Genomic DNA, 17,514 nt, shown 5'->3' on the forward strand with positions numbered 1-17,514 from the left:
ATAGTTCTTCTTCTTCCCTCAGTATTTTAGGATATATTGCACAGGAGCGCACCTTTATTTCTCTTGGTTTGATTACGCTGTAGTCTAGCAGTTTGTTACTTGCCTTGTCAGCTCTGCCTATAAATTCATATACTGTATAGCCAAAGGCAACACATTTTTAATTGAGCCAGGAGTTCAGTGTCCTAATTGAAGCTATTCTCGCTTATGTACTGGTGCTTGTGTGTGAAAGGAAATGAAAAACAGTGACATAACAAGACCCCAGTGCCTTCCCAAAATCCCAAGCTGATCACAGTTTATTTTAACAACTTTAACAACCCATGACAGTGATGTTAAACAGGAATGCAGTTTCTAATTCTACTGTTGGTAAATTGTGTGGCTGAAAGCAGGTAATGGCAGAACATCTGTGAAGTTTCATTTACGATTACTTCAAAATGAGAAAATTGAGCTCTGAAATATATTATTATCTTGGAAGCTGTTTTTCTCTTCCTTCCCCTTCCCCTCCATCCTTACCTGAGCGACCGTCTCTCTGGATGTCCACGTGGTGCCAGGCGCCATCATTGACCTTAGCCTGCGTGGCCTTGACCTTGATGGTGCCGGAGCCCATGTCCAGCAGCAGGTACAGCCCTCCATCCAGCAGCTCCACCGCAAAGAAGTCCACCTTGTTGTTCTTCTGTCCTTTTGCGTCCCGCCGGTCCTGGGGCTTGCCGTGGGTGAAGAGGATCAGCCCGTTGGGTTCGGAGGTGCGGAAGTCAAAGGAGATGGAGCCCACGCGCTTGGTGTTCCACTTCGGCAAGGCCAGGTAGGAGTCTGGGGTCTCGAAGTTGATGGGGTCGAGGGTGGGAACGTTTTCGCACTTGAAGACCACGTCGCCCTGGAGTTTCATCTTGGGGTCCACAATGCGGGCGAGGCGGGACAGCTCCAGGCGGATGTCGTTGTTCTTATACACCACCTGGGAAGGAAATACAGGGGTTGGAGAATTCACATATATGCATAACAAATGCGTAAAGATGGTGATTATACCTCAGTGTGAATCGTGTCTTACAAAGTTTTCTTTTTCCACAAGTGGAGGGATAATTTGCCAGAGCAGTAATGGTTGAATAATATTTATTTCTATGTGAATGAATTGCACTCCGCAGCAAACTGTAATATCATGGCATCATATTCTAGTAATATTACATACTGCCGATTCCAGGACAGCTGGGTCGATAAAACTAATATCTTCTAAAGGTGTGTGGGCCCAGTTTGTTTCTCAGTCATTTTCTATTTCTTCAATCCATCAGAGATGAAAAGGAGATTGTACACAAATGCATGACTGTATTTTCGTGTGATTGAACACCTGCCGACTGAGTGAAGCGTGGGAAGCGATGGCTTAATTATTAGTGAGTCACTCCCTGCAATATTCCAAAAGAGCAGTCTTCATGAACCCCACAGGAGTATCTATGACCCTGTGAGAATATACCTAATATCATACCTATTTACCCACAATAAATTTGCTCCAACCCCCTAATCCACAAAAGTAGAAAACAGCCTCACATTATAGTCAAATACAACAAAATTCCACAGAAAAGCAGAGTAGAATATTGTCAATTGGAATCCATTGAGGCGGAAAATTAATGTTTTTTTTCTTTTGTGGGGGGGAAGACAGGCTTTTTCTGGTATATAGGGCAGTGTGTGCGCAGGAAACTGCAACACTGTTAGAGGGAGCACAGCTGTCAGCAAACAGATTTCACTGCTGTGGGATTACTGATAATCCTGGAAGATTTGACAGTAAATCAACACAGGTGACCTGAGCGCCTGGGAGGACTGACGAGATGGGGGAAAAAGAGAGGGGAAAACCATGGGGACAGAAAGACTGGCTGGTGAGAATAAGGGCAGCAGAAGAGAAGGAAACTGCACAAGAAAGGAAAGATGTAAGGAGGCAAATAGAGAGAAACAGAGGAAGAGATCTCGAAGATTAAATCCTGTAAAGCCAGTATGTGCCACTGGCTCTCAAAATACGCTTGTGTGTATGTGTGTGTGTGTGTGTGTGTGTGCGCGTCTGTGTACACAGTGATGTAGCTGTCAATGCGGTTAATGACCATGCTTAATCTCCTGAACATGACATACAACAAAATACTTACCACACACTTTGTCAGCACTTAATCTACTGGCAATGCACCACACAATACTAATGAAGTTGGTTTCATTTTGAATACAGGACATTTAGCATATGAGCATATGATTGTATGAACCCGAGAGCCACACTAGATAAAGACTAGGGCTGCAACTAATGATTATTTAGATTATTGATAAATCTGTGGATTATTTTACTGATTCATCATTTAATCCGGCAGGTGATCTATGTACTGTCCTCTCAAGTGACGCCGCCGTTACTCTGATAAATACTTATACTGACAATGAAATGTGTGGGTTAATTGCAGCCGGCAGTCGCCCCCTCCGATGGACGAATATAGTCTTGTGTGAATGTGGAAGTTATTCAGTCTCAAAGCCCTGGTCTGAAATTAATTATGACACAGTCTTTGGGGGAAAAAACAACATTAATGTACCGCATTTGTATGACCTGGTAATTAATTAGTTATTAAACAAAGCCGGAATTAGTTTTTAGTTTTTTTTTATTTAATAAAAATTGGAAACACATGTCAACTGTTGAAGTTGAATTTCGTCCAGAAACCGTAAGAGTACCCTGCTAGGTAGAGACATGTGGGGTGGGCAGATCGCTCGGTCTTAAGTGTCCCTTAAGAATATGATCGAAACATGAGGAAATAATGGAAATTTATGGGTAAGTAAGTAAAATTTCAGCACAATATGCGTACAACTAAGAAGCTGGAATTAGAGAATGTTTGGCATTTTTGTTTGGAAAGTGACTTAAACTATTATGTATTATCAAAATGTGTTTTCTGTAGATCAACTAATTGATTAATCGACTAATCATTTCAGGTCTGTAAGGACATTTCCAGCACTAAATCCATTTTGAAAAAGCCACCCTAATGCTGCTGCAATGTTTGAGTATGCTAAGCATGCTAATATGACTCATGGTTTGAGGGATCATCTCTGTTTGTTCTTTTTGTCTGCATGCGATTATCAGCTAAACTCTAGATTTGAGAGAAAATTTTAGCATAATGTGGCTCTATGATTATTGTCAATCAACAGCGGCAACATTTAGATTGAAGCTACCCAAACAGCTGTCAAATTCAAAGTACTTTCCGGATTATGATAAATATTAAATGAAAAACAAGAATGATTTTGAAAATGATATCTCACAGAACTGTTGCAGCTGTCCTGTAGCTCAAAATTCTTCGAGATTTAACCGCCATTACTGATGTCTCTGAAAAACTGTTTTTATGTGTTTGCTTCTGAAGCCAAATACCTTGCATTCCACTTTCAACAAGCTAGACTACAAGACTACTCTTGGGCAAATGAACAAACTGAATATTACATGAAAAGAGAAAAAGAGAAGAAAAAGACGCTTTAATGCTGCTCATTTGCAATGTAGAACTTTTTGAACAGCGCTGTGATGGTCACTGTGCAGTTCTTAGATGTAAATCGCTCAAACTTGCCAAAGTTCAAAGGCATTCTGTCTCTGTCTTTGAGACATAGCAAGTACAATTTTCTAGACATGGAAAGAATAATTAATCTCTGTGATTCCCTTACAACACAAGGTCTCCATCAGAGCTACAACAGGCTGTTCTTATACTCTAAAAAACGCAGTTTGTCTCCTCGACTCATGAAAACCTTGACACAAACTCTCCCAGGCACTGCAATATTATTCTGGGATTTACTAATCTTACCATCAGCCAGCTCCCGATCTGTTTTGGGATTATGATTTGTCTGTTCTGCTGCAGGCTGATCAATAAGGTAATCGAAATGATGTTATAAAAGAGGAACTGACTACTACTGCTATGCGTACCTCATCTTTTCCTTTGTTATGGCTGTGCTTTGCTACGCTATCCGTCGGCCTCTCAACGGCCTTATGGGCCCCATTCATAACGCACCCACACGGGGGACTGTAACGACTCCATAAAGCCGAGATCCTCCATCTCTGCTCCAGGATGGTGTATTGATTGGGCCCTGGTAAGGATGAGGGAAGGGCAGGTGGGTGGAAGCGCAAAGTGTGCATGCACAGACAGACACACACACACACACATGCACACAATATCCTCCGTAATCTACTTCAGATCAGTGCTCGTGTCCTCTTGGCCCCAGCCACAGCTGCTGTCAGCTGCTGATTTAGCCCCAGTGTTAATGAAGAAGCAGGGTAATTCCACTGAAGAGGAATGAAGATACTCACACACACACAAGCTGTTCATGAAGCTTTGCAGGGGAGATCTCTACTTGCTCAAATACACACACCAAAAAAATTACATTTAAATACATTAAGTTGTATGTGCAATTACACTATAATAAGTGATCAGAGACAGAACTGATGAGAAGAGATAGAATATTTGCCACAGTGCATAGGTGTGCAGATAGTTCTGGTTTTATGCCGCTTTTTGAGATGTTAGCCAGTGAGACTTCTGCCTCCAAGTCGATGTAATGGAGGTGATGGATTTGTTTGTGTTGTGCAAGTGTCCAAAAAATTGCCCCTACAATGCCCCTATTACTCTGGATAATCTCGACTGTTAACTGTTTTAATTAGGAAGGTAACAGTCTTCAGTGAAGTCTGTGGTTCAGCATGAGTAACCAGTATATTGTTTAAGGAAAAGTTAAGACGTTTTTAGTTTTTCATATGTAATTTCATAATACTTTAAGCACAAGAAATACAATTCACTGTATTGGGTTGGCAGCAGCAGTTTCAGCGGTGGATATTTTAAATCTTGGCTGATCCTCGAACATAAAACCAAAACACGTTGTATCACTAGATACTGCTATAGGAACAAGTGGGAGAATATGTTTGAGATTTGGGTGAAATGACCTTTTAATGTGGCAAAATACAGGGAGTGCCGCAGAACTTTTGCAGGCAGGAAGCTTCAGCTGTGCCACATGATACACTATTCATCGCGACAGATACAGTACCCTGTCAAACACACACACAGTGAGGCGTTCCATTCAGTCTGTCACATGAACTGGCTCATACCCTCCCTGCAAATTCTGCTGCCGCCACACTTCACTGAATACAAGCCTCTGCCGCTACAGCTCACCCACCACAGCATACATGCAACATGTAGTGTCTAATTCTAGGATTCCAGCTGGGGAGAGAGTTAACCTCAGTCCCTTCCTCCTTTGTTATGATGTTCGCATTGCAGAAAGTGACAAGTGAGAGCCATGACAGAAATTATATATATATAATTACATTTTTTCTCAATAAATCTGTCTCACAAGCTCACACTGAAATAGAACAGTTGAAAATGGCACCACATGCACTGCAGCTAGAGGATATAAGATTGACTGTTGCACTCTTAGACTCAGTGCTCATCAGCAGGTGCTTTACAATCTTAAAACTAGACTTTTCTTTATTCTGAGAAAGCCAGACTAGCTGTTTCCCCAGTCCCATTCTTTGTGCTAAGCTAAGCTAACCGTCTCCTGGCTGTAGCTTCATAATTAGCTTATAGACATGAGAGAGGTATCAATCTTCTCATCTCTTGGAAAGAAAGCGAAAGAGAATATTTCTCAAAATGTCAAACTACGCCTTTAAAATGTAGCCAACAAAATAAGTTTCAGTCGTCTGACTGATGTTTTTCTTCATCATGCACTTTTGACATTGCAGGAAAACAAAACTGTTACTCAATGACAGCAAGCAGTTGTTACAGGAATATGGAATATCTTGATTTTCTGGCAAATGCTGTAAATAATATAATTAGGTCACCATTGTTTAATTTCCTGTAAAAACGTTATTGTGAGATGACCTCATAAGTAGCACAGTAAGTATAATACTGCACAATGGGACTGCAGTGAGGTTGCCGTTCAGTCGGAAGCAAGGGCATGTGAACGTCTTTTCTATAATTACATCCATTTCATCGGTGTTAAATAAAGGTGACCCCATGGATCCAAAAAGGCCTCAAAGAGGGAAGACTAGATCAGAGTTATCATCTCTGTTTTTAGATGCACTCGTTCAAGTATGACTTGCAAAACAAAGGGTCTAATTTTGTCAACAGCAAAAAACATCATTCTTCTCATATCAGTTATCATAGGTGTAACTTTGCTCCCTGGGCCACTGACTCTCGGATTTAAAAATATCTTTCAGCCAATTTATTTCTGTAATATTATATAATGCTAGGTTTTGAGATACTCAGAATTTAGGATTTAAGATTTGAGCATAAGGTGTAACCTAGAGCCAAACCCTGTAAACAAACGATGTTTACCAGCCTCAGAGCTTAGCCTATACAGAGGGGGGGGGTGAAGGTGAAAGGTGAAGGCATTCCATTAAAGTCTGAGGTTTGTACCCATCCATCACTGTTTGGCCCTCTAAGGGGGACATTAAAAAGTAAAATAATTAAAAGGACAGGGTGACATTTGAATTTGTATTAGAGGGGAAAACAAGGCGCTGCCTGAACATATTGTAGTGACTAATGCAAATCTGATGACGACAATGTTCCTCTCAAATGCCAAATATTGGTCTCTTGCCCTCTCTCCACTTCTTCTCACTTACTCATCATTCTCTTGATCTCCGTCCATATCAGTATTTTCTGTCTGTCTCCCACCTGCTGACATTCACCTCACCTGCACCTGTCTTCTCCTCTGTTGTCACTCCCCCCTTTTTTTTTTTTTTTTAAATACTCACACCTTCTATCCTCACATACTTGCTTCTCCGCTTGTTACTCATCATCTTCCTCCTGTTCTTCCACCTCCTGCATGCAGTCCCTCCTCTGTCAGCAGAGACGACAGCGCATGCCCCAGCCGCCCCCACAGTCTGACACAAGTTGCCATTGCACAGCTCCAGTGCCGTCAGGGGTGCCCTGTGACACCGGAAGGAGGGGCCGGATGATGTGAGAGCTGATGGGTGTGGGGGGGTGTTGCAGAAGGCACTGACTGCATGGCACTGCAAACATCAGACTGACCGGAGAGTGAGCCGGGCGGCTGCCCACTGGCCCTCAGTCACGTGACACGCTGCAGCCCACATGGCAAAACACGAGCGTAGGCGGGACGTGTGTGTGTGTGTGTGTGTGTGTGAGATGCGCATGGATGACATCCCATGTAGCCTACGGGGGCAGATGAGTGCAGTGGAGACTGAACGAGAGAGGGTTGTGATGGTAGCAGGCGGCATCTCTTTTGTTGCCAGACAGAAGAGAAAGGGAGGTATTTGCTCGCTGCAGCAACACATGCCTCCATCTGCTTATTCATTAGCTCTAAATGATGCACTTTTTTCATCTCCTAGAGACCAATATGCACCAACACTCCTGCTTCAGTAGCATTTGAAGCGCCTTAGCCAGACATTACACACACAGACAGAAATACTGACGCACGCTGATCCGAGCAATGGGCCAAACTCAACTGAATCATTCCATCATTATCTGCAGATACTGAATCCAAAGGAAGAGGTGGAGGGGGCAGGAAGGAATAAATATGGTGTAGGAGCACAGGAGAGAGGCAGGGAGACAAAGAGATGATGCATAGGGAGTACATGTAGGTGAAAGTACGCATGCAAACACACACAATAGAAACACACTTCAAGTTGGACTTCATACGACGACAAAAGCGAGATTGTGAATGAATGAAAGCATGAAGGGGAGATCACAAAGCCGGTCTTGAACAGTCTGCATGGTCCTGTGTAACAGCTGGCATCATGCCTGCTTAATGGAGCAACGTATGATGAACAGTTGAGGATCGCACAATACTACCGCTAACCAACCACATGGTGAATCACCTCTATGATTCTGTCCACCCAACGCTCTCTTTCAAGGGCCAACTCATGCTGAGTCACGCTTGTTCAGATAATATTGGAAACACACAGAAGATACAACTGCCTCTGCAGGATGGCCCATGATGACATATGCAAACTCTTTAAACAAACGTTTGAATGTTTGAATGAACTATGGGTCAAATGAATACATGTAATGTAGAAAAACCCCAAAAATTCATTTCAGGGTTAATAGTTCAGCCCTTCCTTGTGTGGAAAAGAGTAGCAGCCACATTACCTGTCCAAGCTACTTTCTTCACCCTATTTCTTGGTATGGACTGAACCACCAGTGGGGGAGTTAAATACCAAACATTAGGCCTAACATATGCAGTATTTTTAAAGTTCATACAATTATGTGTTCACAGAATAATAATGAATTACTCAGGTAAATTCCGATGCAACTACTAGCTTCGGGAAAAAGCTTCAACAATAGAAATGTCTCCCCCCTCACTTAAACATGCTGAGTCCAGGAACTTTTCCCTGACGACCTGAATGCAGGTTAAGTAACGCAGATAAGAACCTCACGTGACTTTAATGCTGCAAACGTGCTAGCAGTGTTTAGAGTACAGTCCATAGAAAACCATATGGAGCTGGCAAGCCTGCTTGCTCATCTATGTTTCATGCTTTGTGCTGGACTGACTTTCATGGGCTGTCAAGAACTGCAAATCAACAAATCCTCCCATGTTGCAAAAGCACAAACATAAATACACAAATGGCTTGAAATACAATCCCATAAGAAGGAGACATTTTCATCACAGGGTGTATGCTGTGGTTATTTATTATTTATTATGATCATTCCCTCTTACTGCTCACCAGGTGGACCATTAATGTATTAGTTCATCTATAATTCTTGGATTATTCTTTATTTAAAAGGGGCCTCCTCCTTTCTATTGTGTATCATTTTGCCACTTCTTGTGCTTAACTGTACACTGGGAATCACAGACTGAAAGCAAACAATCAACTGGGCCAGTTTTCCTGAGACCAAACACAGCTAGGATGTTAATGATCACAGGCATATTTGAGTGAAGTCAAAGCTCAGGGTATATTAACTATTCATTCATGTAGCCTCGGGTAACAGTAGAAATGTATGCAGTGTATATATATAAGAGAGTGAAAGACAAAGTGTCATAGTAGTTTGAGGATGGACCACGGATTCATTAGCCAATGTGGTAATGACTGGAGGAACAGCAGCCTGAGCCACTCCGTCAAAACATAAAACAATGCAGACAAGGTGACTTTCTCTTAGCCATCACCCAAACGAGGCTGCCTTTGTGTGTGTGTGTGTGCGCGTGCACCCTCAAAACAAGATGAATTCAAAGAGTGTATATTGGTCTGATGGAAGCTAACTTGGCTAAATGAAAGGCATGTTGGAAGGTGCTCATCTGAGCTTGGCAGCACATCACTAGGCTTACTGGCTCTTGTCAAAATTGAGAAGGTTGTGATGGAAGGGGAAAAGCAACCAGGACGAGGGCCAACCTGAGACACGGCTGCATACTAATGTACCTATATTAAACTGCAAAGTAGGCATGTGCAAATAAATGTCATAGTATGATTATCCAGGCTAAAATCATCACAGTATATAATATTGTTTTGATTGAGGAATAAGATATTCAAGCATTAAAATATACTTTACAGCACAGTGTTGGTGGGATTATTGGGCACAGATGTTCCATTAACATGTTGCATTGACTTTTAATCAACACACTTTGGACCATAAATGCTGTTTGAAGGAGCAAGAGGTTTTGTGTTAGAGGTGGAAATGACGGATCACTTTGCTAATTCATATATTTTCATTTCAATACAAAGATTCAGTTTCAGTAAGTGAACACATCGCTAGTTATAATGCAGTGTCATCCAGCGCTGATTCTGACCTCATGTTCAGTAGCATGTACAGTCGGCTGCTGGTTCAACTTGTTACGTTAAGTTCAGTACAAAACTAGGCCTACACAAGCACTGTTTATGAGGTTAAGAGCAGACAACTGTTTGCTACAGAGTTATCACTTCATTATCGTTTTTTGGGCTTTTGCTGTCTGTTAATAGGATCGTAACGAGATTGTTTGGACAGCTTCTGTTTCGGAGGTCAAGAATGAACCGTAATGTTCAAATGTGCTTGTATTGGTTTGTGTTTAAACCTGTGACCTTGTGTCACAGTGTTTACACACACTTTTGAGATGCAATGAAAATTAAAACATGAACTAGGATGTTCTGTTTCCATGGTTGAAGAAAACAAATATTGCTACCACAAACATTTTGATTTTAGCCAAAATGTTGTGGATTGTTGAGAGCATCAAAAATGATTACCCTGCCAGGGCTTTTTTTATCCTGGCCATGAGATTACTTTCAGACAGAGCAAGAAAGAAGCCATTTCACCAAACATAACAGCAAACTATGGCAGCAATTTCCTGGCAGCATTCTAATCATCTAAGGCACATTATTCCAGTAATTTCCTCAGAACTGACCTTCGTCTCAACGCTGTAACAGAGCTGTCCAAGACCACGGCTTTCAATGTTACCACACGAAAAAACAAGTGCAGGTAGGTACAGAGGACCACATGTATGATCAAACCATGTAGCATACCAACGGCATTCTCCAAAATACTTTTTAAACAGCCAGACGAAATCACTGATAATGAGAACATGTGTAGTTTCAAATTAAATCAATCAACCATACACACAGCTCCTACAAAAAGACATACGCTTGCGCTCAGTAAAGTAAAAACATAATGCTATATCTGAGACTGCTGCTAAACTGCAGAAATCGATGTAGACTTTTTTTTTTTTTACAGCTCTGAAGAGCCACCGGTCCGCCCTTTATTATCATTACTTGCTGCAGAATAAGTAATGGTGAGCAAAATGTAAATAACGGGGCACTTAATATATTTTTTGGCTCTCCTCACAAGCTCAAAGAGCCAGCAAATACATTAGAAATGGCCCCGAAACAACAAGGCTTTTTCGTATTTCATCATAGGCAAATATTTCTTTCAGACTGCTGCCCATTGGGAGGTGTTTTAGCGGCACACTCAAGCTGATGCTGCAAATCACATGTGACAGAAGCAATTTTGGGATATTTTCTCACACACAAACCGCAGTAAGTGTTATGAATTAGATTAAGTGAGGGAATATTGAAAGTCTGATACTTCCTCTGCCAACTCAGCAGCTTTAATTGATAATGCAATTTGATTTCCTTTCTCCTTTCCCTTCCTTCCAGGGAAAGTGTGCTGATTATTATTTTTGTCCATTTCTAAAAACAGCTGCACTAGCTGAGCAAACACTAGGAAAGCATCTGTATGTGGCTGCACATTTATGCATAACAGTTAACAACAGTCCTGAAAAACTGAAAAATGTTTTGCAAATGTGGCTATAAAATTGGCAGTAAACAACCCACATACTGGAAAAGTCGTGTATTCATTAAAGTCCCTCCTACCTCTCTGAGGCAGCCCATGAAATTGTTGCTAACTGGAGATCCGGGCAGGTCCGCAGTGCTGGGGCTCCCACCCACATAGAAGAAATCATCTGAGCCCAGCATGGTGTAGTCTTCCTGGGTGTAACCGGTGGTGGTGAGGATCCCATCAACGGAGATAGTCACCTGTTGAGGGGCAACACATAGCCAAAGCCAAGCAATTACACTCTGGGATTCGATCCCGTGATGTGTATAAAAACACACCTCCTTCCTTGGTCTGCATTCGAAATGATGCTATTTGAACTTTTCTTTAGGTTCCACACTGTAAGTTGCTTTCTCATTGAACCTTTTTTTTAACAGAATCGTACCTTGAAGCGATTGTTTTGGACCAGACAGCGTTTGGATTTTGTTAATGGAATTTTTTGCCATAGGATTCACAGGACAGGTAAAGAAAATATGGCAGAGGCATATTTTCTTTATCTTTGATGGGGGTAAGAGAATGGATCCTAGGTTTGGTTTTGAAACTTCAGGTTGGGGGGAGGGTTAGTACAATGTTCAAACCAAGGACAAATTGATTGCACTTGTCTTAGGTTTCGGGATTTATTTGGTAACTGCAGACACACACATATACAGTACACACATATGTCAGCACACACACGCACGCACGCACGCACACACGCACACACACACACACACACACACACTTGCACATTCATTCATTCTCACACCATCAGTCTCACATTCTCCCCTCTCTTGCAGACATCTACATCTATATATCCACGCACATGCAAAACAAAGGGAGGCTTTTCACACCACATCAATGTGCAAACCAAGGTCATCACTGTTAGAAGGCAAATTAAAGACACTTAATTGGACATGTAAGGGAGTAAGTGGATCAATGGGGCCATACAAAGCTTGAGCAGGCCACACAGTGTGCAGAGGCTCATGCACAATCAAAACCAGAACCCATATTCAAACACGCTCTCAGAATAGCTGATGCCGATCTCTGATCAGGTTTAGCTCAGGTGTCATGGTTGTATTTTCAATGTCACTGGACCAGACCAATAATCCTAGATCAGTGCGCTTATTCTTAGAAGTGTTGTGCATATGGGCCCAGGGGGTAAGGGTGATCAAGGTGGGCCAAAACACACACAAACACCACTTTTTCACCAGCATGCTACAAAAACACACACAGGGAGGGCAGGGTGAGTGATAACAGTGACAGGTGGAAAGTGAGTGAGTGAATTAGAGTGTTAGTGGTTATTCTGGGTGACAGGGGTTGAGGTTCTATGAGTTTGGGAGATGAGAGGTCAATGAGGTGTGGGCATGCCATGCGCCATAGTGAGTTGGAAACAACTGTCAGAGCTCCCGCAATGAAGGTTAAGGGTTGCCACGTTTTGGTAGTTCCTCTTTTAGGTCTCAGTGTCGAGGTCACCATCTTTGGGATTGTGGTAAGCTTCTGTCAGTTCTGGACGACAGTCCTCACAAAAAATGGGGACTTTTTGTGTGAAAAAAATAAAATAAAAAGTAAGTTGCCCTGACAAAGGCAAAGAAGTCAATTTTATTTTTTTTACTTGTTGGAAATCTGCAATAATGTGGAAAAAAACAAAGAGAAAAAAGTAAAAGCCAAAGTGAAAAAAACAGGATGGGGGATTGTGGGTTAAAGAAGGAGGTTGTTGGCGGGTCAGGGAGGAAATTGAGAAGAAGCGAAGAAAGAATTGCCTGGTAATACAAACCCATCTCCTCATTTTTTGATAAGAGTGTCTAGGATGGAACTCAAAGAGAACGAATAAAAGAAGAGAGGGGGAGGGGACACACGGCAAACCCAAAAAAAAGACAATAAGAATGATATCTACCAGACAATGTAGTTTGTTTACCATAGCGTGTCCAATGCCTGATTGCTTTCCAGAAAAAGGGGAAGAAAGGAAATCAAAAGAATAGTGAACAAAAAAGGTTGTTAATAAGGATGGACAGAAAACAAAAACCAAAAGCAACGATGAAGAATTAGGATGTTAGTTAGTACATTAGTTGGTTAGATATTGGTTAGTAGTAAAAAATGACTTTTATCATGGATGAGTTAGTGTTGCTGTGAAAAAAACACTGCATGATTTGTCAGAGATTCGCTGCAGTAATAAGTCTTGCCATCCTAGCCAAATTTTTTACAGTCTACCAGAGTCCTGCAAGAAAGAAAACACAAAGAAGTACTGTAAGACGAGGGACTTTCAGATAAAAATTTGTGAAGGATGGCTTAAACCTCAACAAAACTTGTAGTGTTTTTTTCACCCTTAGTCTAACAAAGTGTGCCTTTCAAAGAGGAAAGAAAATGATAGTGAAAGAAAGACAGATCTGTAAAAAGAAAGAGAGAAGAAAGCAGGCAAGCAGCCTTTTGGCTCTTAGCTTCTCACCCCCTAAACTGTGTGTTATCCTGTTGGGATTCTCAGCTACAACTCTTTACTAACCTGTGGGGCGAAAGCTTACTGTCAGGGAGGGTCAGGAAATCGGCACTTACTTGTTGTGCCGCCTTGAGAGCAACACTAAAGTGCTGTCTCACCTTGCAGACAAACTAAAAGGTCGACCAAGACAATGAACAACTCCACACTTTGCACCTGGCACTACCCGCCACACAGTCCTGGGTCTCATTACTCTGTTACTCTCTTCATACAGCCTCCTGTAGACAGCACTAGCTCCACCTCACAGCAATCCAAGCTAATTTTAAATCACATTGAGAAAACTGTAAACAATATCTAGCAAGTAACAAATTCTGCTCACGCACAAACAGATGCACATCTTTGATGGAAATGTATTTCTGTCTTTAAAAAGCATCATGATCATCTGAGCTATAAATACTGCATTAATGGACGGCTCAAAGGCAAACACTCTCTGCCTGGCTTTAAAGTGAAAGTTTATATTCTACACAAGCAGAAACACAGTTTTCTGAAAGGAGGGAGACAGCGACAGCGCCTGATGGTGTTGGCTCAGGGGAGTGTGAGGCAAAATAGAATTATCAGATAACTTTAATTTGAGGACACAGGGAACTCAAGTTCAATAAGCCGATAAACAGGAGAGAAGAAAATACCTAGCATGAAAGGTGCCTTGACTAAGCTATCAATCACATGCGAAACAACTGCTTTGCCTTGTGTCCTTTTTAACTATTCATTCAGTAGAAAAGAAATTAAACAATGGCATTAAATTAAAAAGAATTCATGTAACTGTAAAGACAACCAAAAGTATAATGACATCTGTCTCAATAATGTATCTGAACTGTGGCGATGGAATGACAACCAATCAGAACAAGGTGACATTCTTAACGCCAGCTATGTCTCAAAGCTCTTGGAAGAAGCTAATCTAAAGCAAAAATAAATAAATAAATAAATATATAAAAAATCCACCTGTCTCCAAACTCCGTCCATCACTGCTACCCCCGATTACCTGTCTCAGGTTGCGTGTCACTTTGATTTCATGCCAGGCGTTGTCATTGAATTTTCCATTGACGGGCTCGACGATGGCCTCAAAGGCCCCAGAACCCAGATTGATGACGAGAGAGACGGCCCCGTCTTTGAGAGCCAGGTTGACGTAGTCGGCGGACTTCCCCGTGTGGAGGAGGAGGCCGTTGCGCTGCCACGTCTTGAAGGACAGCGTGATCTCGTCGCTGCTGCTCTGGATGGGGTTCTGCGACAGGTCGTAGCAGAAGTACTCCGAGCCGCGGAAGGTGGCCACGTTCTCCTCTCTCGCTGGAATGACAGAAGAGAGAAGAAACTTTACTTTTAGGAGTGATATATCTTTTCATGACAGCCAGAGAGGGGACGAGTGATACATTTTCAGCACTGACATTCAGCACCAGAGCTTGCCATGATTCACCATGTCTCGTGAGTTTTGTGCGCCATGACGACTACAGCCCAACAGTCATTACCACATTCGTTCTGGCATTTATTATAGAGTATTTAAAACATGAAACAAGCCTAGCGTCCATGTTGGCCCCGGCATCAATCACGAAAGCAGCCTCAGTAAATATGAGAACTACTGTGTGCTGCAGAGGTTATATCAAGCAAACACACACACACACACACACACACACACACACACACACACACACACACACAATGCACTGCTTGCCATAATTACAGCTATGATAATCCCATCATTCAGTTCAGATCATAAAATCCTATCTGTACGACCGTGGGTTTAGGTTTCACATACGGCCTCTAGACAGACAGACTACTCATGATGGAACACTATTCCCCGCTAATGGTGCGCATAAATCAAACTTAGCCTGATTTTACAGTTTTATATCACTCCGCTGTTGCAAAGTGACTTCCTGAGCCCATTTTTTAGATCGACACGGAGAGTAAAGTGAGACAGCTCCAGACAGAAAGGGGGGCTAAAGGATGGATGGAAAGAATGAAAGAGCAAAAATAAACCTGCTGGGCTGAGGGAAAGAGAAGACTCTACAAGAAAGAACGAGTGGATCAGAGGAGTCGCGTTTCCTTGTGATCTGTGATGAAATAATTGACACTTTTTCCTGATGCCTCTTAAAAGGTAGTCTGACACACTCTGGTCAGCTTGGGTCCGGGGGAATCTATTAAGAGACAAGGTCAGACTCACTGTCAATTATTTACAGGGCGTGTTAAGTTGGATATGGCATGACTGACTCAAGGGTAGGAGTAGAAGATTCCTCCTCTAAGAACACAGTGTTCAAGGCAGCACCTTTCAGAAATTGAAACCTTCAGAAAAAGCCCTGCCAACATACCAAACCAACCAAACGCTGTGGCACTTGGTAACAGCAACTATGTCATTACCTGCCAACAATACCATTTGCAATGTGTCATTTCATTTCCTCTGCATCCTGCATTTTCTTTTATGTACCCAATAGAGAAGCCACGAGGGTCGCGACTGAAAGGAGAAAAAGCACAAGCGGGAAGACAGAAGAGAGAGATGAGAAAGCACACGGGCTGCAGGCTGTGAAGCTTCAGTTTGTTGTTTCGGAACAGGCTATATGTAAACATGAGGGAGCAGCGTTGCGAAAGATACAGAGGGAGGGGGGAAATATTGAGAATATTGAGAGAGAAACAAAAGGAAAGTGGAGTGGGGCTGTGGGATGATGGGGCGCTGATTCTGGTCATGGAGAAATACTCCCCTCAGCGCCAAACTAGTGTCTCTGCACAACGCAGAGACAAGAGGAAATAGTATTGGAGGCAACAAAGGCCCTGTGAAAGCCCTCATCCATGTGCCAGGGGAATAAATAGAAACCCATCATTACCACTGAGACCGTGCAACACAGCAAGGCAGCGGAATATACATTGGAGAATCAAAAAGCCCCTCCATCTCTACTGATTTCATGCATCTAATCTAAGAAATTGACATTCGCTGCATGGAGAAGCCAGTAGATGTCTATCCATATAATATTGTTCTGGCACAATTGTCAAGGACATCAAATGCAAAACGATAGTGCTGTACGTAGTTCTGCCATTGTGACTTTCCTACAGTGTGGTTACATCATCATCAATGTCTATAATAAAATGGGTCTCCTGCTCTAATTGGCTTCATTGCACATCTGGATGAGTATAAAAAACCTCTGGGGTCCCCAAGCCAGAGAGTCCTTGAAACAGTTGGCACTATAACCGTGTTCTGTAGAGAGGTGGACCCTCTGTCACATCTTGCCTGGAGGGCCCTTGCATATGCCTGATGGCAAATCTGGGTAGAAGGCTGACTGTCTCTGCAAGACAGAATGTGGTCTATACATTTCTGATTATTTAATTTTCCTCATGTTTTTTAAGTCATTTAGAAATAGGCCTTGTGAACAAACACCCTTGGATCCAGAATATGCATATGGTGAGCAACTTAGTTAAAGGTGAGTCAGACTCTGTCTCCACATCTAAGCTCTTTATGTAGGTATGCAGCATGGTAATCCTCTCAGATCCACTCCAGGCACCTGATCTTGTGTCCTCTCACCTGACATGGCAATGCCCCTCATCTATCCAGCATACTCTAATTAGGGTTTTTTTTTTATCTCTGGATAAGAAAAGGATAACGACATTCAGAGGGGATTCCGGGTCACATTATTATTGAAGGTGCCAACAGAGCAAACAACCATTAGTGGCTGTTTACCCGCCCTGGATGTTGGAAATGGTGTAGCCAGAGTTAAAGAGCAGTAACCTATTGTTAGTGTGTCTTTAGTATAGTGTCTTTTTTAACCATGCTTGCAATATAACTCTAGGGGTCAGTCAGTCAGGCTCTCAACAATTATTTGATGGATTGCCATGAAATTTGGTACAAACATTCAT

The 17,514-nt window shown here is 42.3% G+C and overlaps 1 protein-coding gene across 2 annotated transcripts in view; it reads right to left on the reverse strand.

The window, feature by feature from the left end:
* LOC139302277 (neurexin-3b) overlaps positions 1–17,514 on the reverse strand; it is a 256,861-nt gene that overhangs the window by 182,835 nt on the left and 56,512 nt on the right. Inside the window, exons 5-8 of one of the 2 annotated variants that reach the window (XM_070925931.1) lie at positions 14,663–14,964; positions 13,111–13,134; positions 11,258–11,419; positions 511–949 (exon numbers count right to left, since the gene is read on the reverse strand). In XM_070925931.1, the coding sequence (XP_070782032.1) occupies positions 511–949; positions 11,258–11,419; positions 13,111–13,134; positions 14,663–14,964 (927 nt within the window). Of the gene's footprint in view, positions 1–510; positions 950–11,257; positions 11,420–13,110; positions 13,135–14,662; positions 14,965–17,514 lie in introns of those variants that run through there. The other variant, XM_070925932.1, reaches the window with a different exon arrangement.

Source organism: Enoplosus armatus, chromosome 19 (assembly GCF_043641665.1).
Source record: "Enoplosus armatus isolate fEnoArm2 chromosome 19, fEnoArm2.hap1, whole genome shotgun sequence".
Taxonomy (NCBI): domain Eukaryota; kingdom Metazoa; phylum Chordata; class Actinopteri; order Centrarchiformes; family Enoplosidae; genus Enoplosus; species Enoplosus armatus.